Below are 24,545 nucleotides of genomic sequence, written 5' to 3'. Positions count from 1 at the left end.
AATTTTTTTTTAATCCAGTAAAGCTCAATGCATGGCTCTGAACCACATTCGTACTGTCCATTCCATCCTTCAGGGTGCAACAGGGTTTGAAGCATAGTGGCAGGGTTTGGAAAGAAGTAGTGAGGCAGTGGGGTGAGAAAGAGTGGGATGCAGAGCAGTAGGGGAGAGTAAGGGGGTTAACAGCTTGGGGTGAGTGTGCTATGGGGTTTTGTATAAGGAAATTGAGAAGGGAAATGAAATGAGGGAGACCATGGTGGAGGGCAGATGAATGAGGAGGGGGAAAGAGGGGTGAGGTAATAGGAGGCAGTGGGTTAAGCAAAGAAAGAGAATGAAATCAGAGGGGAGAGGGAGGATGATGAGAGAGAGAAGAAAGGATTGGGGTGAAGAAGATTGAGAGAGTTGGGGAGTTGAGGGAAGAGAGAAAGAGGGGGAATTTGAGGAGCAAGGGAAATAGGGGAGAGAGGGAGAGAAGAAGAAGAGACACAGCAAGAAGGTGAATTATGGGTGGGAAAGAGGGGTGGAAAATTGAAAGGGAAGAAAGAGAGGAAGATGGGAAAATGATGGGGAAGAGAAAGACAGAAAGAGGTGGGGATTTGCGAACAAGTGAGAGATAGGTGGGGAATTAGGGAACTGAGTGAGAGAGAGAGAGAGAGAAAGAGAGACAGAGAGTGAGACAGGGTGGCATAGCAGTACTGTGATTAGCAAGGCTGCCTCACAGTGCCAGGGTCTAGAGTTTGATTCCAGCCACAAGCACAACTGTCTGTGTTGAGTTTGCATGTTCTCCCTGGGTTTCCTCCAGATGCTCCAGTTTCCTCTAATGGTCCAATAATGTGTAGGTTAGGTGGATTGGCCATGCTAAATTGCCGAAAATGTCAAGGGATGTGTAGCCTCGGTGAATTAGTCATGGGAAATGTGGAATTACATGAATAGAGTGGGGGGCCGGGTCTGAATGGGATGTTCTTTGGAAGCTTGGTGCAGACGCAATTGGCTGAATATCCTCTTTCTGCACTTTAAAGATTCTATGAGGGAGGTGGTGGGGAATTAGAGGGAGGGAGAGGTAGGGAATTGCGAAGAACAAATGGGGCAGCAGAAAAGAGAACATAGAATGGCAGGAAAGACGAGGTGGAAATGGGAAGAGTCTGGAGAGGAAGAGGAGAATCAATGGATGATGGAGATGAAGGAGTGACAGGGTAGGTGAAGGGAGAGAAAGAGGTGTATGGGATGCAGAGAAGGTGGAAGACAAAGGGATGTGAAGGGAAAGGATGAGGGAGTAGAGAGGAAAAGATAGGGGAGAGGAAGGTGGAGGGGGATGACATGGCGCAGGCGAGAGAGGATTGATTGGCAAGGAGAGCGATGGAGTAGACGCAGTGAGACGAGGGGAGGAGAATGCAGCAAGCAGATAAATTGAAGAGGAGGATTTAAAATATGGGAGTTAGAGAGGGTAGAGGAGATCAGAAGGGGACAAGGTGGAGCAGGTGAGGAATGGGGAAGGAGAATGCACTCTAATACCACATAATAATTTATTTTTTAATTTATATATTAATGGATAGGCACATCCCTGTCCTTCCCTATTTGCCCTGGAGAAGGTGGTGATGAGCTCCCTTTTTGAACCATTGCAGTCCCTCAGATGTAGGAACACCCATAGAGCTGTCAGAGAGGGAATTCAGGATTTGACCCAGCGACATTAAAGGAATGACAATATATTTCTGAGTCAGGATGGTGAGTGACTATAAGTTGTGGTTTTTCTATGCACCTGACACAGTTATGTTCTCAATGGAACTGATCGTGGGTTTGGAAAGTATTCCATGGAACCTAGCCTTGAAGTGTGTAGTATAGATGGTACACACGGCTACTACTGAGTGTTGGTATCAGAGGAAATTAATGTTGAAGTTGGTGGTTGGCGTGCCAGTCCAGCAGGCTGCTTTGTCCGGTATGGAGTCAAGCATCTTGATTGTTGTCAGAGCTGTACTCACACAGGCAAATGGGGTGTATTCTATCAGACCCACGACTTGTGCCTTGTAATTGCTGGACAAGCACTCAAGAGACAGGAGGCTAGTTACTTGCCACAGAATTCCTAGTGTCTGACCTGCTCTTATAGTTACAGAATTTGTATGGCTAGCCCAGTTCATTTTCTGGTCAATGGTAACCCATTTCATTGACGGTCAAGGAGCAATGATTAGATCCTCTCTTGCTGGAGATGGCCGTTGAATTGAATTTGTGTAGTCCAAACATTACCTGTCACTTTTCATTCTAAGACTGGATACTGTCCTGGTCTTGCTGCACTTGGGCATGGACTGTTTCAATACCTAGGAGTCATGAATGGTGCTCAGCAATGTACAATTGTCAGTGAATATCACCATTTCTGAATCTATGATAGAAGGAAGGTAATTGATGAAGCAGGTTGAGGAAAGGGGATGGTATTAAATTGCTAGACTATTAATCCAGAAATTCATCTAATATTCGAGGAACCTGGGCTCAAACTCCACTATGGCAACTGTTGGTATTTAATTTCAGATTTTTATTGAATTCAATGAGTCTAATTATGACCATGAATCTATTATCAGAAAAACCCATCTAATGCATCTTCACTAATGCATTTAGACAAAGAAGCTGCCATCCTTACCTAGTCTGGTCTACAAATGACTCCAGATCCATAGCAATGGGACTGACTCTTAACTGTCCTCTGGGCAATTGGTGAGTCAACATCTTACATCTGATGAATGATATGAAAATAGCTGAGATAGATGATCTTCAACTACCAGCTTTCTTTTACTAGGTATGACTCCAACACAGGAACTTTTCCCCTTGGTTTCCATTGACTCCAACTTTAGATTAGATTAGATTAGATTCCCTACAGTATGGAAACAGGCCCTTCGGCCCAACAAGTTCACACTGACACTCCGACGAGTAACGCACCCAGACCCATTCCCCTACTCTATATTTACCCCTGACTAATGCACCTAATACTATGGGCAATTTAGCATGGCCAATTCACCTAACCTGCACATCTTTGGATTGTGGGAGGAAACCGGAGAACCCGGAGGAAACCCAAGCAGACACATGGGGAGAATGTGCAAACTCTTTACGAGGACTTCTCAATATCATGCTTGATCAAATGCTGCCTTGGTATCAAGGGCAGCCACTTTTATCTCACTCTGTAATTCTATTCTTTTGTCCATGTTTGTACCAAGCTATAATTAGGTCAGGGCTGAGTGGTCCTGGCAAAACACAAATAGAGCATCATTAAGCAGATATTTCTGCTTGATAGTAGTGTTGATGACCCTTCCCATCACTTTACTGATGATCAAGTGTGGACTGATGAGGTGGTAATTGGCCAGGATGGATTTGTTCCACGTCTTGTGCACAGGACATAACTGGGTTATTTTCCACATTGTCAGATTGATTTCAGTATTGTAGCTGTACTAGAACATCCTAAACCATGGATATGTCTAGTTCTACAGCACAAGTCCTTCCTACTATTGCTGCAATGTTGTCAGGCAAATAGCTTCTACAGTATCAAGCAACTTCAACAACTTTTTGATATCACTTCAAGTGAATTGAATTGGTTAAAATTTGGAGATGCTGGTGTTGGACTGGGGTGTACAAAGTTAAAAATCACACAGCACCAGGTTATAGTCCAACAGGTTTAATTGGAAGCACACTAGCTTTCGGATTCAGACTCCTTCATCAGGTGATAGTGATAGACTAGTGTTGTGTGATTTTTAACTGAATTGGTTAAAGATTGGCATCTGTGATGCTGGGCACCTCTGGAGCAAGCCATAAGAGCAAGAGGGATCATCATGTACTCCAAACGTTTGGTTGAAGATCAATGCAAAGACTTTGGCCTTATATTTTGCACTGGTTTGCTGAGCTAAGTTTGAGGATAAGGATATTTGAGGAACCCCATTTTCTATTGATTGTTTAATTATCCAGCACCATTCATGGCAGGATATGGCAAGACAGCAGAGCTTAGATCTGATCCAGTATTTGTGGGATATTGAAAAGCTACTGTATCACATCATAATAACTAACATAATTTATGTTAATATTGTAATAATGATTATGGTAGTGATTTGTCTGTGTTAAACAATTACTGTACTACCACTGTAGCTGGGACTTAGAAAAATGCCTGAGACGTGTCTCTCAACTTAAAAGAGTTCCTTTCTCGATTGCATCTAGGCGGAGGATGCCTTGATTAATGCTTGTTGCTTTCTTTCAGCCTCATTCTTCGTTAGCTGATTTCCAATGATTCCAGCTGAATGCTGGTGACCATTTTTAACGCAAATAAATATTTGCAATTGATGTGACTCAAGTGCTGTGTGATTTCATTTCAAGGTCATTGTTTTTAACAAATCACTATTAGCTGTCAAATGATGACTGAATGATAGTTTTAGAATGCAGATTATCACGAATGAGTTCATTCAAGCACTGTTGAACACAGAATGCTGGCAAAATGTGTAGTCAAGTTGTGACTGATCATCCAGGTAGGTTCAAGAGGGTGTTTTGCTAACTCAGTCCCAAGAACAAATGTGTTTTTCATTTGCTGCTACTGCTTGCCAGAGAATTTATGCCTTACATCTTGAAGCATGTATTACAGAACACTGTTACAGTCCTGCGTTTCTGCTTTGTGCTTTGCCAAATGGGACAAAAGTCACAAACTGTGAAAAAGAATGAGTTTTCTTGAGAATGATAACAAGAAATACAGACTGGAGTACAGATGTTCAAAGACTGTAACACCCAAAATAAATAGGAATTACTGCACAACAAGACTTACAAACTGCGAAAAGCACAATTCCACAAAAAAAAAAGCAACAAAGATAATTCAAGCGAAAATCTACTAAGGGGTAATGGGGGAGAATTTTCAGTTTTAGGAGGTACACTGGTTGATGTACAAATAAATTAATAATTATGCCGATTTTTAATTCAGTGACCATGATACCACTTCAGACAGAAATAGAATTGTAGAATTCCTACAGGGTGGAAGGAGGCCATTTGGCCCATCAGGTTCACACCAGGCTCCAAAGAGCATCACACACAGACCCATTTCCTTACCCTATCCGAATAAGTCTGCATTTCCCATGGCTAATCCACCTATGCTGTACATCCTCGGACAGTATAGGCAATTTAGCATGGCCAATCCACCTAATCAGCACATCTTTGGACTATGGGAGGAAACCCATGCAGACACAGGGAGAATATGCAAACTCTACACAGACAGTCACCTGGGGCTGAAATTAACCCAGATCCCTGCTATTGTGAGGTAGCAGTGCTAACCACTGAGCCACCATGCTGTCCAATACCAAATATTTGGTCAAAAATGGTTCATTCACAATATTTAAGAAAAGTGATAACATTCACAGAAGTTATTTGACTCCACGTTCTAACTTGTCCTTCTTCAACCATGGTTGTCCTCCCAGTGATGGACTGGACTTTCAGCCTTATATAACAAACACTCCCAGTGTCTTTTAACCAAAGGATCCTACATCTGGAACAATTTGTCATATAGCTATCTGCTAGGACAAAACTGTCCAAAATGAAATGACTTTCAATGATCTCAACTCAATTATTAGTTTTTAGTTTCCTCGTAGAAAAGTGAAAAACCATCACATTCTAAATTTTCATTTAGAGTTAAAGAAATGGGAAAAAAAAACAGACTGACAAGATAAGACCAGTGAAAACCAGTGAAACTTGCAAATGTTAGTAATAAAATTACTGGTAATTACTAGCAATAAGTATTGGTTTGAATTAGAGTTTCCTATTCAGATATACAAAACATGTTCCATCATTTCAGTGTTACCAGTTTATTCCAGCATTATAGAATGAGTTGCTTTATATATTATTGCTTTTAAAACTAACCATAAAATAAGGTGAAACTTTATAAGTTATATAGCAGGAAATCATTAAGAAGAAATGAGTAATAAATTTGGTGAAAAAGGAATAAAAGTAAGTTGACTATAAATTTGAGTTTTAAATCTTGCACGGGCAGCAACATTCTTGGGGAAGTGAGGCATTCAATACATGTAGAAGTTGTACATTATGCCAAAAGTGGTCAAAGTGAGGAAGAGGCACTGCAACTGGAATTTAGGAGATATAAGACAAGAATATTTACAGGAATGTTAGTCATATCAATGAGGCCAGATGCCAACTCGCTGACACCTCCTCCTACCATCCCCTCCACCACGACTCCACTTCTCAGCACCAAGCCATCATCTCCAAGAACATCCACAATCTCTTCACCTCAGATGATCACCCATACTCAGCCTCCAATCTCATAGTTCCCCAACCCTGCACTGCCTGGTTCTATGTCTTATGCAATAACCACAAACCTGACTGCCCCGATCGACCGATTGTCACCACCTGCTCCTACCCTACTGAACTCATCTCCACTTATGTCCACTCCATCCTGTCCCTTTTGGTCCAGAAACTCCCCACAAATGTTCGAGACACCACCCACACACTCCACCTCCTCCATGACTTCCAATTCTCCAGCCCCCAACACCTCACCTCCACCATGGACATCCAGTCCCTCTATAACTCTATCCCCCATGAAGAAGCCCCAAAAGCCCTCCATTTCTTCCTCTCCTGACAACTCACCCAGTTCCCCTCCACCAACATTTCATTCAATTGGCAGAACTGGTCCTCACCCTAAACAATTTCTTTCAATCCTCCCAGCTATGAGTACCCACATGGGTCCCACCTATACCTGCATCTTTGTGGGATATGTGATATAATCCCTTTGCCACAGATACACCTGCACCATCCCCTTTTTCCTCTGTTACACTAATGACTGTATCAGCACTGCCTCATGCTCCCACAAGGAGCTTGAGTAGTTCATTCACGACACCAACACCTCTACACTGACCTCAAATTCACGTGGACCATCTCCGACACTTCCCACCCTTTCTTGGACCTCTCCATCTCTGTCTCCAGTGACCGACTTATCACTGACATCTACTTCAAACCCACCGACTCCCACAGCTACCTTGACTATGTCTCATCCCAACATCCCTCCTGTAAAAATGTGATCCCTTACTGCCAATTCTTCTGCCTCTGTTGTATCTGTTCCCAGAATGAGAATTCCATCGCAGATGTCCTCCTACTTCCAGGACTGTAATTTCCCCCTTTTATCACCAATGCCCTCAATCATAACTCCTCCATTTCCAGCAGAACAGCCCTCAAACCTCAGCACCTCAACCACAACAAGGATATAATCCTCCTGGTTGTCACATTCCATCCCACTAGTCTCCAAACCATGTATCATCCTCCGCCATTTTTGCCACCCCACCCCACCCCAAAATTTATTTCCTTCCCCACCCCTATCTAAATTCCATAGGGACCATTCCCTCTCCGACTCCCTTGTTAAGTCCATGCTCTCCACCAATTCCCTCTCCACACCTGGCACTGTAAGAGGTGCAAAACCTGTGTGCACACCTCCCCCCACCTCACCTCTGTCCAAAGCCCCAAAGGATCATTTCAAATCTGGCAAAGATTTACTTGCATATCCTCAAACCTCATTTTCTGCATCTGTTCCTCTCAGTCTGGTCTCCTCTACATCTGAGAGACTGAGCGCAAACCCGCGGAACACTTCAGGGAACATCTCTAGTCCGTACTCACCAACCAACCCCACCTTCCTGTAGCCATCCATTTTAACTCTCCCTCCCACTCCCTTGAAGACATCTCCACTCTGGGCCTTCTCCACCACGTAACCAAGGTCACCTGCAAACTGGAGGAGAAACACCTCATCTTTTGCCCCGGGAGCCTACAACACACGGCTTCAACGTTGACTTCACCAGTTTCCAAATCTCTCCTCCCCTCCCCTCCTCCCAGATCCAACCCTCTGACTCAGCTCCACCCTCTTGACCTGACCTACCTGTCCATCTTCCTTCTGACCTATCCACTCCACACCTTGCACCAATATATTACAATCACCTCCTGTCTTCACCCACCTATTGCCATCCCACATACCTTTCCCCTAGCCCTACTTCACCTTCATCCCCACCACCCCCCAGTCCTGATGAAGAGTTAGGACTAAAACATCAACTTTCTTGTTCCTCAGATGCTGCCTGACCTACTGTGCTGTTTCCAGCTCCACAGTTTATCAACACTGACTTCTCCAGCATCTGCAGTCCTCACTATCTCTTCATATCACTACTGGCAAACTAAAGAAATCCAAGATTAAAAGTGAAGCAGAAAAAAAGCTGATGATTGGTCAATGGTCAAATGACAATTATATACACACTTGTAAAGCATATATCCTGTCGGGATGAGCAAGAAGCGTTAGAGGAATCTTTAGGTATAATATTGATAGAAGAGAAATATTGCATTCTAGCTTCAATAATTCTTGCTGATGAATGATTTTCATTTTAAAAATCTTTCCCAAAATGTTTAATGATTCAACTGATAAGAAAGTAATTCCAGACATAATTTCCATTCATCCTTAACTTTCACGTTTTAATTTTTTTAAACAAGTACCCATTTTGAGGGCTTTCTCGTCGTTCCCATCATCCTGAGAAACCTTGAAAATCAGCCTGACTCTCTCCATGACTGAAAAGTCCATCCTCTAAAGGGGTTTACAGAACTACTCAAAATAAAGTATTAAAACTGAACCGAAAGTATGTGCAAATTAACAATCATAGGATCCTGGCAGGGCAGAAAATGGCTATTCGGCCTAAGATGTCCTGCACTGACCCTCTGAAGAAAATCCTACACAGACTCAGCCACCAACCCTATCCCTGTGACCTGGCATATTTCATGCATTTAGCCTGTCCATCCCTAGACACTATGGACAATTTAGCATGTCTAATTAACCTAACCTGAATATCTTTGGATGGTAGAAGAAAAACGGAGCACCCAGCAGAAGCCCAAATGGAAACAGGGAGCACGTGTAAACTCGACACAGGCAGTCGTACAAGGCTGTAATCCAACCTGTGTCCCTGATGCTCTGAGGCAAGAGTGCTAACCACTGTGACACAAGCAGTGATAAAGGGTATTTTAACTTCAGCTGGCCAGCTGGAAATGAAACTGATCAGATCAGTCAAATGTCTTACATCCTCAATAAAGTTTGTTTTGTATTAACTTCATGCTATAAAACAAGCTTCCAATTCATTATTTCTCTCTTTGCGGAACATTCATTCCTCAAGTTGAACTCCTAATATATCCCTAAAAAGTGTGCTTAATAGAAATGTACTAAACCAAAAGTGCTTTCCTGTAAGAAAGCATCTAGTAAAGGTGGGTAACTTTCCAGACCTCTACTTTTCATATTAATTTTGTTGCCTAGAACCTAACTGACTCAAAACTAAACTTACTAACATCGCCTTCTTGGGACTTATCTCCCACTCACTGCTGTTTCCTCACTACATTACTCTCCCAAATCTGCTCATCAATTTCCTCTCCTGATTCTCTCTCTGCACTCCCTCTCTCTCACTTCCCACTCCTCAGCACATTCCTTTCCTGACTCTCACATTCACCTCTCTGTCCTGACCCTCCCTAACATCCCTCTTTTGATTTTCCTGCTTGACAGTTCCCTCCCCCGACCTTGCTGCTTGTCGCTTCCATCACCCAACTCTCCCATCACTGCCCCTTAGTGACCCTCTAATTCTATTAGTTTTAAAATAGTGATGGAAAAAGATAGACTAGATCTAAAAGTTGAAGTTCTAAATTGGAAAAAGGCCAATTTTGACAGTATTAGGCAAGAACTTTCAAAAGCTGATTGGGGGCAGGTGTTCTCAGGTAAAGGGACGGCTGGAAAATGGGAAGCTTTCAGAAATGAGATAACTAGAGTCCAGTGACAGTATTTCATCCTGTCAGGGTGAAAGGAAATGCTGGTAGGTATAGGGAATGCTGGATGACTAAAGAAATTGAGGGTTTGGTTAACAAAAAGAAGGAAGCACGTCAGGTATATTAAGATAGATTGAATTAATCCTTAGGAGAGTATAAAGGCAGTAGGAGTATACCTAAGAGGGAAATCAGGAGGGCAAAAAGGGAACATGAGATAGCTTTGGCAAATAGAGCTAAGGAGAATCCAAAGGATTTTTATAAATACATTAAGGACAAAAGGGTAACTGAGTAGAGATCAAAGATCAGCAAGGCAGCCTTTGTGTGGAGCCACAGGAGATGGGGGAGATACTAAACGAGTATTTTGCATCAGTATTTACTTTGGAAAAGGACTTGGCAGATATAGATGTAGGGAAATAGATGGTGACATCTTGAAAATGTCCATATTACAGAGAAGGAAGTGCTGGATGTCTTGAAATGCATAAAAGTGGATAAATCCCCAGGGACCTGATCAGGTGTACCCTAGAACTCTGTGGGAAACTAGGGAAGTAATTGCTGGGCCACTTGTTGAGATACTTGTATCATCAATAGTCACAAGTGAGGTGCCTGAACACTGGAGGTTGGCTAACATGGTGCCACTATTTAAGAAAGGTGGTAAGGACAAGCCAGGAACTATAGACTAGTGAGCCTGATGTCAGTGGTAGGCAAGTTGTTGGAGGGAATCCAGAGGGACAGGATGTACATGTATTTGGAAAGGCAAGGACTGATTAGGGATAGTTAACATAGCTTTGTGTGCGGGAAATCATGTCTCAAAAACTTGATTGAGTTTTTTTTGAAGAAGTAACAAAGAGGATTGATGAGGGCAGAGTGGTAGACGTGATCTATCTGGACTTCAGTAAGGTGACGACAAGGTTCCCCATGGGAGACTGGTTAGCAAGGTTAGATCTCATGGAATACAAGGAGAACTAGCCATTTGGATACAGAACTGGCACAAAAGTAGAAGACAGAGGATGGTGGTGGAGGGTTGTTTTGCCGACTGGAGGCCTGTGACCAGTGGAGTGCCACAAGGATCGGTGCTGGGTCTGCTACTTTTCGTCATTTATATAAATGATTTGGATGTGAGCATAAGACGTATAATTAGAAAGCTTGCAGATGACACCAAAATTGGAGGTGTAGTGGACAGCGAAGAAAGTTACCTCAGATTACAACAGGATCTGGAACAGATGGTCCAATGGGCTGAGAAGTGGCAACTGGAGTTTAATTTAGACAAATGTGAGGTGCTGCATTTTGGGAAAGCAAATCTTAGCAGGACTTACACACTTAATGGTAAGGTCTTAGGGACTTGCTGAACAAAGAGACCTTGGAGTGCAGGTTCATAGCTCCTTGAAAGTAGAGTCACAGTTAGATAAGATAGTGAAGAAGGCATTTGGTATGCTTTCCTTTATTGGTCAGAGTATTGAGTACAGGAGTTAGGAGGTCTTGTTGTGTCTGTACAGGACATTGGTTAGGCCACTTTTGGAATATTTAATGCAATTCTGGACTCCATCCTATCGGAAAGATATTGTGAAACTTGAAAGGGTTCAGAAACGGTTTACAAGGATGTTGCTAGGGTTGGAAGATTTGAGCTATAGGGAGAGGTTGAATAGGCTAGGCTGCTTTCACTGGAGCGTCAGAGGCTGAGGGGGTGACCTTATAGAGGTTTATAAAATCATGAGGTGCATAGATAGAGTAAATAGACAAAGTCTGTTCCCTGGGGTGGGAGAGTCCAGAACTAGAGGGCATAGATTTAGGGTGAAAGGGGAAAGATATAAAAGAGACCTAAGGGGCAACATTTTCATGCAGAGGGTGATACACGTATGGAATGAGCTGCCAGAGGAAGTGGTGGAGGCTGGTACAATTGCAACATTTAAAAGGCATCTGGATGGGTGTATAAATAGGAAGGGTTTGGAGGGATATGGGCCTGGTGCTGGCAGGTGGGACTAGATTGGGTTGGGATATCTGGTTGGCATGAACAATTTGGACCGAAGGATCTGTTTCCATGCTGTACATCTCTATGACTCTATGACTCTAAGTTTATCTCCTCTCCAGAGTCACCATGCTCAAGGTTTCATTTTCTAAATCTACTCACTGCCTCCCTCATGCATGTCTTGCCTCAGCCCTCTCTCACACCAAAGGGAGATAAAGAGAAGTGTTTTGAGAGAACCTGTAAATTGATTTGTCAGGAGTAGTAGCAATGAGAGAGCTAGTCAGCCTGAACATGTGTAGTTGCAACACAGCTCTTCACCACACAACATTTTAATAAAAATAGAAACAGCACTATTAAAATAAGTTGCATTATTTACAAACTATGTTAAAATGAAACCATGTTATCAGCATGCATCTTATACAGAGGTTGTTGTACCAAAGACCATGCTCCTCATAACCCCTCAACTCCATCTTTATTCTATGTTCATCATAACATCATATCTCTCTTGAAATTTATATTCTTTGCTTCATCAATAAGTCAACTGTCTTTGAGGCAGGAACATAGCCTGAATTTACAGAGGTGACAGCTGAATTGCCCGATGACTGAACAGCCATTGAGAGCCATCGGGGGACCCATCACATCGTGTGCCAACCTGGCATTTGACAGACCAACATCAGGCTTATCTCAGGATCAAGAAGCCCAGAGGAAGAGAGTTCCACCAGCTGAAAGCTGCTGAAAGAGGCTGGTGGCTCTATAAGCTGCTAATGCCACCTGAGAAGTGGTGACTGCTGCCAATACAACTCCTATTCAGGGATTGGGATACTTGCTCAACTCTCAAACCACAGGTGAGTGATGGCTGATGGTGGGGACAGGCTGTGACTCACTCCCTCAAACCCAATTCCTGATCCGGAGTCTCTCAATCAGGCACTGCATGCCATTGAGTAGAAGACATTTTCCCTTCCTTTTTCTGAATGCCCCCCCCCCACCAACCCCACCCCACGCTGGGAAACATTTGAAAAGATTTGCTTGTGGTGATCCCACCCTAGGGAGCCCCTACCTTCCACACGATATCTGTGGAAGGGGAATAATGCAAACAAGCAGGAATTAATTAGCCACTTAAGAATCTCAATCAGCTGTGGGATGCCCAGCTCATCCCAAGATCTTACTATCATTGTATTAATCACAGTGGAAGCAATAATTTAGTAGCGTGCCCACCAACCACCCTTCGCTTGATTAGATCATAAAATCCCTACATTCCACCCATTGAGTGCACACAAACCCTCCTAGGAGCATCCCAACCCCCTACCCTATCCCTGTGACCCTGCCTTCCCCTAATCCACCTAGCCTGCACATCCCTGGCTACCACGGGATAATTTCCTATGTCCAATTCATCGAACCTGCACATCTTTGGACTGTGGGTGGAAACCGGAGCACCAACAGAAAAACCAAGCAGACATGGGGAAAATGTACAAACTCCACACAGACAGTCTGTCGCCCAAGGGTAGAATCAAACCCGGGTCCCTGGCACTGTGAGGCAGCAGTGCCACTCTGCCACCATGAAATAAATAGTCCCAAACCACAAAACTCACCAGAGGGAAGGGAGACAAATACAGCCATATTGTCCTCCAATTCTAATTACTGCCTCTCGTTTCTTGGCTTTATTTCTCAAGTTTTGCTTATAACTGTGAAACTCTGATTTTTATTTTACAATCTTCAATATCTTTATACTTTTTCAATATCTTTTCCTTCCTGGCTCTTCTCTTTTTCCCAAAGTGCACTATGGTTGGTTTTCTCATACCTCATTTTGGACATTTTACTTTATACTGTGCTTTCACGACATTGTTCTTAATTCCTCCAAGGTTGTCCATGCCTCAGCCTCACCAATTTAAATTCTCCTCCAGTGCTTTGTTTGCCCTTTCCACAGGGATCTTGTATTCAGTTTGGTTCAGGTGAAGTAATTCTGATTTAATGATGATAAACTCTATCAGCACAACCATTAGCTACAAATGTTTCTATAGAACAGAACAAAAATATCACAACATCACAGCTATTGATGTTATTTAAATAGATTTTAGATGATTAAAATAAATCCAAGTTTAAATAAATCCTATTTTGATGCACCCTTCAAAATTATTAAACTGTCAAACAAAGAACTTTTGTTTCAACTGGTTTCATGGTATCTCCTTGAGGGTATTTTCAAAATAAAATGTCAGCAACAATGGAATAGTTACCATGCATCGACGTCATCTGCGGTTCATAACATTTTCTGTAAAATAAAACTACAATGTTAAAATTGCAATTATTCATTCAAATATAACAATGATTAAATTCTTAATACATACATTGCAGAACTCAAGGCATTTCTTGTAATTCATTTTTACTGCAGGACCATGTCGTGCAGTGATAATCTATTCCATCAATGATGACACCTATATTGAGAAAACAACCATTATAAAATAATGAACATTTACTGAGAGAGCCTGAATTTGGAATACTGTCAATATATCTAGATATTATTAATAAAGCTAATTAAAATAAGAAGTACTCCAGGAATAGGTATTAGTACAGTATGACTCATCGAGATTTTCTCTCCACCTATTTAACATTACCATGCAGTTGAAACTTTGCTTTGTATTCAAATAATAATAATCATTGCCCCTCAATAACCTTTAACTCACCCTAAGCCTAAATGTATGCAAGATTTGAATGCTGTTTCTATACATGATGAAATTCTGCCAGTAATTTTCTTATACAACAGTCATCTGATAAGTTATGTGCCTCTTATAGTTCATTTCTAACTACGTCAGTTTTTCTTGCCTTTTTCAAACTTCAATGCGACTGTGCTCCATGATCAATACTTCATTAAAAGTTGTATTTCTTGACCCAGGAAATGAACACAAATGTAAACCACACAGAAACAATGAGAGTTATGTTGGTGAAGAGGATAGTGGAATTGTGATAAGTACACCACGGATACAAAAACAGTGATAAAATGAGTATGAAACAAACAGTTAAAAATACAGTCATTTAATAGGAATCACATTGAAAAATATGGAGTAAACTGGTTATAAGAGTGTACATAATAGGAGACGTACATAATATCAAGTCACGTTTGCTGAATAACCCATTATAATCAAGGCTGATATTCCGCATGAATTCTTCTTCCATATTCACACCTAACGTGGGCAGTTGTGAGATCAAAAACCTGCCTATACCAGCTTTGAATGTATTCAATGGTGGAACATTCAAAACCCTCTGGTAGTGAATTACAGAATTTCATAATTCTTTCTGGAAAGAAATTTCTCTTAATCTCCATCCTAAATGATTGGCATATCTTACTGAAATTAGATCTGCATGTTCTAGAATCCCCAGCCTGTGTGTATACCCTTCAAACTACATTAGACTCTTGCATGATTTAATGAAATCACTACTCATTCTTATGAACTCCACAGGATACAGTTCCTGTTTCCTCAGGCTCTCATCAAAAGGTAATATAGTCATCTCAATAACCAGCATACTGATTGATGCTGTGAGGCCCCTGAGACAAGTGCACCCTTCCCCAACATGGAGCCTAAAAACTGCACAGTACTTAAGCTGTGATCTCATTAAAACCTTATATAATCATAGCAGGACTTCTTGTTCTTGTACCTCTTGCAATAAAAGCCAATATGACATTTACTTTCCTAATTGCAAACTCTCCCTGCATGCTAACTTTTTGTTCTGATTACATCCACGTCTTTTGAACATCAATGTTAAAAGTTTGATACCTATTAAAAATATTCTACTTTCTATTCTTCACACTAAAACGAGTAACCTCACACTTTGCCACATCATACTCCAACTGCAATATTGTTACCCCTCACAGAACTTGCAATCTCTTTGTAGGAATGGGTCCTCCTCACAGTGTACAATGCTAAATTGCTTTGTATTGTTGGCAAGCAATAACTAGTGGACACAGATTTAAAGCAATTCAGAAAATAAAGCAATGTTGACATGAGCACAAAATGGCTCGGATCAGGAATGCACTGTCTGAGACAGTAGTGCCGGCAGATTCGATTGAAGTATTCAACAGGAAATTGATCATCTGGAATGGAAAATTGTGCAGTACTGTAGGAAGATGACTGAGAAGTGCTACTAGGTGAATTGCTTTTTCAGTGAGCCAGCACAGACACAAAACTAAAGGGCATAGGTTTAGGATAAGCAGGGAAAGATTTAAAAGGGACTTAAGGGGCAACATTTTCAACAGGGGCTAGTGCATGTTTGGAATGAGCTGCTAGAGGAAGTGGTGGTGGCTGGTACAATTACAAGATTTAAAAGGCTTCTGGATGGTATATACGTAGGAAGGGTTTAGAGGGATATGGGCCAAATACTGGCAAATGGAATTCGATGAGGATATCTGATTGGCATGGACCAGTTGGACTAAAGGCTCCATTTCTGTGCTGTACATCCCTACTTAATAGCCAAATTGGCCGTTTTCTCTGCTAAAATACCTAATAAATCTATGAGCTTGGACATATTCTTCTCAGTCTCTGTCTAAGATGTTAACTTGGATAGAAAACTATTGAAGTTCAGCACTACTCTTTCATGGACTACAGCAGTTCAAGGGCAACTAGGAAGAGGCAATAAATGCTAGCTAGCCAGTGACACCTTTGTCCCACAAATAAATTAAAAAAGCACTCCTCTAGTTATAGTCCAGCAACTTTCAAATATCCTGTATGACAAGAGGAAATAAAGACTAGGGATAATCAATCCTCCATTCATGCTACTATATTATTCCAAGTCCATGAGCTCTTATATTCTATATTAACCTTTTGTGTGGCACTTTACCAGCTGCTTTTTGCAAATCCAAACACACTAGGTTTACTGGCTACTAGGTTTACTACCCTATTAGTTAAATCTTCAAAAACACAAATAAATTTGGCAAGCATATTTTCTTTTTTATAATATTACATTGACTCTTTTGGATCATACTATGTTTTTGCAATTTTTTTTTCATAACAGATCCCAACATTCCACCGATGACTGATGTCATGCTAAGTGGTCTGAAATCCTGTGTTTTCTCTTTCGCTTATTTCTTGAATGATAATGTTACAATTGATAAGCTGCAATCTGCTTAGCCCATTGTAGAATCTATGAAAATCACAACCAGTGCTCTCTCTATCTCTGCAGCTAGCTCTTTTAGAATGCAGACCATCATGCAGATCCTGAGGTGCGTCAGATTTTCATCCTTTAACCTCTATAGTACGTTTTTTTGCTAACATTAAACACCATACGTTTTTTAGTCTTCTTGGTCCCTTGACTAACTTTTATTTCTGAAATGTAATTTGTATCTTCTATCGAGAAGACAGACAAAATATTTATTCAACATCTTGCCATTTCTCATTCTCCAAGATATTTTTTTCCTGCCTCTGCCTCAAAAGGACCAGCATTTAGTTCAGCTACTTTTCTCATTTTAATACTTGCTAAAGTTCTTACATTCCATTTGTATAATCATCTCCAGTTTACTTTCATCTCTAATTTCCCTTTATAATCAGGTTTTTGGTCAATTTTGTTAGGTCCTAAATTGTTCAAATTTCTCAGGCTTAATGTTATTTTTCACATTATTTTAAGCCTCTTATTGCAATTCTATCCTTAATTTCCACAGTAAGTTAGAGTTGAAATTTTCTTCACTGAGTTCTTTTTTGATTAAAACCTTTTTTGTTCTATATTTTGAATAATTTGTTTAATGTTTCCCACGGTTTATCTACCATCACATCTTTTAGTATATTTACCTAATCAACCTCAATCCACTTCTCCTTCACACCAATAATTGGCTTTCAGTTTAATATTCTTAACTTGCCTCAAACTTTACATAGAAACCAATAGTATTGTGTTCACTTTTTCGCAGATGATTGTTTACAATGAGATTATCAATTCATCCTTCCTAGTTAGACTATACTAAAATACTAAGAACAGTTGTGGGCAGCACGGTGGCACAGTGGTTAGCACTGCTGCCTCACAGCGCCATGAGACCCGGGTTCAATTCCCGACTCAGGCGACTGACTGTGTGGAGTTTGCACATTCTCCCCTGTGTCTGCGTGGGTTTCCTCCGGGTGCTCCGGTTTCCTCCCACAGTCCAAAGATGTGCAGGTCAGGTGAATTGGCCATGCTAAATTGCCAGTAGTGTTAGGTAAGGGGTAAATGTCGGGGTATGGGTGGGTTTCGCTTCGGCGGGTCAGTGTGGACTTGTTGGGCCGAAGGGCCTGTTTCCACACTGTAAGTAATCTAATCTAGTTGGTTCCAAAATATATTCTTCTAAGAAGTTATCATCAAAACATTTTAAAACTCATCTTCCACACTACTCTTTCCCTCTATATGAAAATTAAAATCCTCTATAAATTAAAATCCTCTATAATTAGTACTTTGCATTTGTTAGAAATTCCACATTCTTTCTGATGTTTAATTATTTGTCCCAAAATATAAATATTGTTAGACAGCTGATAATCGACACCTACTAGTATGCTCTTCCCTTTTTATTAATGTTTTTGGACTAAGTGAGGAGCTCTGGGACATCCTGGGGTTGTGCAAATAAATATATGAATTCACGTTATTTCCCTTCTTTCTCTTTATACATGCATAAACATACTTTCCAGAAAGATATGTGCTGGTCCTGTGAAATTGGCTAACAAAATACATTCAGGGATTGAATTTGGACCTTTTATCTACTAAATTGGCAGTGGCTTTCTCTCCTTTGGGTCTTATGCCATCTTTATGTTGCTCGTGAGTAGCAGGTGCTAATACAATGTAATATAAAAAGGGTGAAACCATCAGGAACCAACTACATTTGAGTCTCAAGTTATGGAAATAGCTTCAGAAACTCCACAGAGTCAGTTTTGCACTCCCAGAGTTTGTTTAAATAGAAAAAAAAGAATACACAAGCTCTAGTTTGTATTTCACAATACACAACTACCTTCACATTTCTCTCTAGTGTACATTGTTCTTGAGAAAGCTATTCTCATACTTACTGCAACTAGCTACTGGGAGATTGGATGAACTACATCAATCCATGTAGTCAGAACTCCAGGCTGGGTGCATTCCATGCATCAGGGGCAAGCTCTAATTAAGCACTAAATAATTATCTTGAATGATAAAAAAGAATGATCACAACATTTCACAGTTTTTGGTATTACATTCTCTAACATGTAATGAACTACTGGTCAAATAATAATAAAGCCTTTTTAACAGTATTAATGTGAAATCCTAATTGCAGTAGTTCTAACAAAGGAATTGTGAAATTGGTAGTAATAACTACTATTTTTGAACAATACTAACTGTAATCTAAAAATCTACTGAAAGAAAAACTAATCCCATCCAAAACCATATAGGTATACAGAGGGTAATAAAATTAGAGAAAATGCAATACCAGCAATCTGAAGTGGCATCAGAAAGCAGCAGGAACTTTGCTTTTTATGCACAGAAGATTGACAGGCTTTGGAATGCACTCCAGGAGTTACTGATTGAAGCAGAGTCATTTCAACATGTAACAATACATTGGATACGCTTTTGAAGGAATGGGGATAATATATTATGGAATCAGGACAAATAAATTGGACTAAATTGCTGTTCATATGGTGGACAGACACTGACACAAAATAATTAAGATGACTAAAGGACTACTTCTACATCATAATTTCCACGTAGTTCAATGTTTCAAATTTGCAGCATTATGAACTTTTCTTTCCTCCAAATAATATTTACAGTGTGAAGCATGTGGATTTCTTTTCTGGTTGCTGTTCTCCTGTGGAATTCAGGTTGTTGACAAAGGAAGCAGAGATAATGCCATGCTGTAGCTCAACAACTGTGTGTGTGCTTGTCAAGGCTGCTGACATCTAACACAGTGGATCTCTGAGACGAGTTCCATTTGGAGAGAAAAACAGGTGTGTATCAATTGCATGCAAGCACACTGAAAGCACGGACAATATCTGTTTATTTTGTTTCCAACAGACAAGTCAGCTGTTGCTGCTGGCTGTTTTCCTACAAAGGTGAAGGTTTTCATTTCTGCTATCCATTTCAATCATCAGATCTCTGCTTAGTTGGTCTATACTGAACAAAAGTGCAGAGAAGGATGAAGAACTGAGAGCTTGGCAGTAAATACAACCTAAATGAGAAATCTGAATGACTTTAAGGAACAATAATAACTCAAGTTCATAAAGATGTTTCAGAATTTGTTTTATAAGATGTCCTAAGGTGTTTTAAAGGTCTATATTTACTTAAAACTGCCACTGAACTCAAGTACCATAACTAACATTTTGGTCAAATTGTAAGTTTTAAGGAATGTCTTAATGCTAAGAGAGGTGAAGTTTTTTTGGAAGAAAATTTCAGAATTTAGGACTTAGATGACTGTAAAGTAGACAAAGTTCCTAATGTTAGAGCAAAGAAAGTGGTTCAACCACAAGAGGCAGAATTGGAAGAATGCAGTTCTTGAAGAATTTAAGGCAATGATCCTTATGAGCTTCGTGCTCTGGTCAGACCACATTTGGAATATTTTGCATAGTTTTAGACCCCATCTCAGGGAGGATGTTCTGGCCTGGGTGTGTGTTCAGTGAGGTTCACGAGAATGGTCTCAGGAATGAAAAGCTTAACATATGAGGAATGTTTGAGGACTCTGGGTCTATACTCTGGAGTTTAGAAGGATGGGGGGGGGGGGGATCTAATTGAAACTTACAGAATGTAGAGTTGAGATTAAAATCAGATCAGCCGTGTTGTTATTGAATGGTGAAGCAGGCTAGAAGGGCTGAATGGCCTACTTTTGTTCCTGTGTGAATTGCTGAATGGAAGGTACAACAATAGCAAAGGGCAAGGTCACATAGAGGCTTCAACAGAAAGATGAAAGATTTAAAATCAGGTTTGGTGGAGCAAAATCCAATGTAGGGCAGCCAACAGAGGGATGATAGATGAATAGGAGTTTGAGTGAGTTAAATCATGAACAGCAAGAATTTGAGTAAACTTGAGTTTATGGAGGATGGAAGATGAGAGGCTAGCCAAACAAGCATTAAAATAGTACAATTTGGAGATACTGAAAGAATGGGTTTTTCTTAGCAGGCTGAAAGTTAAGGCAGAGATGGAGAATATTACTGAGGTTAATAACTGGTTTTATGGTTAAGAGAATATGGGGTCAGCAATTCAATTCAATAGAACATTATGAAACTGCAAATAAGGAACAGGAGTAAGTCATTCATCACCTCCAAGTCTGCTCCAGCATTTAACAAGATCAGATTGTTTTGACTCTAACTTTGAACACAATAAGATCACATACCTGTAACTTGCAAATATTTGAGGTAAAATATAACGTTCATCGAGTCTTTCTGAATTGAAATAAATCAGCTACACGTGTTGCAGTGACCCCTTCTACCTTATTTACATAGAAATAAATAGAGAACTTACTGCATAAAGAAACATTCACTTCCCTTAAACCAGAAAAATTCAGTATAGAAATAGTTTTTTCCCTCCATTGCCTATATGTACACCTAATGGCGCTGAGTTAAATAAACAACCCTTGAATAACTTTCCTGAGCAGTTCTGTGTCATATGTGCATTTGAACTTGGTTTTTAATTTCCCCTGAAATGCACACTTCCATCAGCAGACACTGGTCAGTAACGAGGAGCATGAACCCAGGTCCCCCCCCCCCCCCCTCCCCTGTAATACCGGAGATATTGGCATCATTTATCATTGCAGCATCACCGGCTGGAAATACTGTACCTAACCCAGTGGTGCTCAGAGATGTAGCCTGTCAACTTCCTGGCCAATCTGAAGCAGTTAGTTGTCTTTCAGGCAGCGCTATTAACAATGGGGCTGACGGATTTTAAACTTCAATTTTTTCACTTTATCCTTGAATGTTTCAAATTGATGTCGGTTCCTAACCACCATTCCAGCTGAGAATTCATTCAGGAACTGAGCTACAACAATCATTGTTCTGAAATGTAGTCCAAGAAGTCACTTCATTCATACAGCAATCCAAATTAATCAATGCACAGCATCCCAAGCTTATCGCTGTGATTCCCTCTACAACTCTTATCTGTGCACGACCCTGTCAAACATTTACCCAGCTGCCAGACATGCGCTCAAGTGTCTGTGCGATAATGTGAAATCACAACAAAAAGGTCCAGTATTGGGCACAATAACATTGCTGATAACATTGACACATGGGTCTTCCGCCTCCGTAAATCAACAAACAAAAGTTTGACAAAAGATTTTTCCAAGAAGTCCCGGCCCCACCCTTCATTTGACTGAAGAAACTGGACAGAAGTTGCTCTCTGGTACTCACAGGGTACAGCAGGTCTGAGAGCCAGGGCTGACACATATCTGTGCAGACCGATGATTCTGACCTCCAGTAGCAGCGCCCGGTGACTAATAGATCCGATCTCCAGCTCGATCTCCTCCAACACACTGACCGCCTCTCTCGCCAGAGCCGAAAGCTGCCTCAGGACACTTCCCAAAGTAAAACTGGACACATCGATCAGATTCTCCAAGGCTGACAGCCTTCTGTCTTCGCCGTACAAACGGCACAATTGCACAGGGCGTACGATCCTCTTGCAAAACGGCATTTTGTTTTCAAAATACAACTATGTCAAATAAAATAATCTAAAATAGTAAATGATTCCAGGCAAGCAATGCAATCAAGCAGCTGTCAGGGCAAAACAAGCCTGAGCCGTGAATGGGATCGCTCTTTGCTTTCTGACAGATCATGTTCCAGCCTCTAGAGAGCGCCGTTTCACTGGGAGAGGAGGGGTCTATACATATTTAACCAGCTGTGGAGTGGTCCAAATCTATTCAGAATTAAAATCTAACAGGCTCTCTTTAAAATAAATATGCGCCAAGGTTCTTCCCCCGCTCCCCCCAGTTTTCCACCATTTGTTTGTAATCCTGCTGCGTAATGTAAACGAGGCGATGAAACTGACATTTCCTTTTAAGCAGGGCTCGAGTTTTGGCTCCACAATATTGTGAAATTCCCAGTGTCACGTCCCTGCCCGTGATAGCAGCGGAAAGTCCGAGACAGAGTTCAGCTAAATCAATGTAAGCGAGTACTTCTCATCCATTTCAACTGGCAAGTTCTGTGCACTTTTCAGAATGACTTTCTGCAGCATCTTTGTTGATTTATTCCAAAGTGGAAATAACTTTGTTTCTTCAAATAAAAGAGTTTGAAAAACTTTTTTTTTGCTATTTGTAACATAACGCTTTATGTGTCCAGTCACATGTGTCACTTGTCTGGTGATCGCTTCCTCTTTAATATGGACTGATTTTGTAACGTTGAGTAAGAAAACAATGAATAGAAGTATTGAGAGACGGAATGATATTATTCACACCAAATACAAATTGGTATATTTGAACGAAATCACTAATTGTCTTCACCAATCTAATTGTCGGAGTCATAGAGTTGTACAGCAGCGATACAGGCGCTTAGGTCTAACTTGTCCATGTCGATCAAATATCCTAAATTAATCTTGTCCCATTTGTCAGCATTTAGCCAATATCGCTCAAAACCCTTCCTATTCATATACCCAGCCAGATGCCTTTTAACTCTTGTAAATGTACCAACCTCCACCAATTCCTCTGGCAGTTCATTCCATACACGCATCACTTTCTGCATGAAAATGTTGCCCCTTAGGTCCCTTTGAAATCTTCTGGCTCTCACTTTAAACCTTTGCCCTCTAGTTTTGGACTCGCCTTTCCTGGGAACAAAGACTTTGACTATTCACCCTATCCATACTCCTCATGACTCCCCTCAGCCTCTGATGCTGCAAGGAAAAACAGACCCAGCCCTAATCAGCCTCTCCCTATAGCTCAAACCCTACAACTCTGGCAACATCCTTCCAAATTTTTTCCGAACTCTTTCAACATCCTTACGATAGCAAGGAAAAGAGAAACAGCACTGTATTCCAAATATGGCCTAACCAACCTCCAGTACAGTCACAACGTGACCTCCCAACTCCTGTATTCAATGCACTGACCAATAAAGGCAAATGTACTCAATGCCTTCTTCAACTCTGTCTATCTGAGACTCCATTTTCATGAAACTATGAACCTACAGTCCAAGGTGCCTTTGTTCAGCAACTCTGTCCAGGATCATATCATTAAGTGTATAAGTCCTGGCCTGATTTGCCCTACCAAAATGCAGCACCTCTCTCTTGAAAGCTACATTTCCACAAGGACATCATAGGCATAATACATAATGTAGGTGCAACCAGAAAGTTGAAAAGGAACATTAATAGGTAAAATGGGTGAGCCAAACTGAAGCAGGTGAAGTTCAGTGAGCAGAAATATGACAGGCACTGTGGACTAAAGGATAGAAAGTGTATTTTCCAGTTGGAAAGAAACTGGAACCTGTGGAAAAGAGATTTAGAAATCTGAGTACATAAGAACATAAGAAGTAGGGGCAGGAGTAGACCATCTGGCCTGTTGAGCCTGCTCTGCCATTCAATAAGATCATGGCTGATCTTTTCATGGACTCATCTCCACTTAACCGCCTGCTCACCATAACCCTTAATTCCTTTACTATCCAAAAATCTATCTATATTTACTCTAAAAACATTCAGTGAGGTAACCTCAACTACTTCAGTGGGCAGGGAATTCCACAGATTCACAACCCTTTGGGTGAAGAAGTTCCTCCTCAATTCAATCCTAAATCTGCTCTCCCTAATTTTAAGGCTATGCCTCCTAATTCTAGTTTCATCTGCCAATAGAAACAACCTCCCTGCTTCTATGCTATCTATTCCCTCCATAATTTTATATGTTTCTGTAAGATCCCCCATCATTCTTCTAAATTCC

At 40.9% G+C, this 24,545-nt stretch overlaps 1 protein-coding gene across 2 annotated transcripts in view; it reads right to left on the bottom strand.

Annotated features, from left to right (window-relative positions):
• Window positions 1–22,696, bottom strand: part of nhsl2 (NHS-like 2) — a 357,452-nt gene extending 334,756 nt beyond the window's left edge. The window contains exon 1 of one of the 2 annotated variants that reach the window (XM_043704715.2): window positions 22,045–22,696. In XM_043704715.2, coding sequence (XP_043560650.2) covers window positions 22,045–22,324 — 280 coding nt within the window. In that variant the 5' untranslated portion in view covers window positions 22,325–22,696. The remainder of the gene's footprint in view (window positions 1–22,044) is intronic. The other variant, XM_043704713.2, reaches the window with a different exon arrangement.
• Window positions 22,697–24,545: the final 1,849 nt, after the last annotated feature.

The sequence above is a fragment of the Chiloscyllium plagiosum genome, unplaced genomic scaffold (assembly GCF_037043375.1).
Source record: "Chiloscyllium plagiosum isolate Xiang-an unplaced genomic scaffold, Cpla_swu_hap1 HiC_scaffold_11, whole genome shotgun sequence".
In the NCBI taxonomy this organism is placed as follows: domain Eukaryota; kingdom Metazoa; phylum Chordata; class Chondrichthyes; order Orectolobiformes; family Hemiscylliidae; genus Chiloscyllium; species Chiloscyllium plagiosum.
Note: the sequence above shows the minus strand (reverse complement) of the source record. Positions and strands in the feature narration are given on the sequence as shown.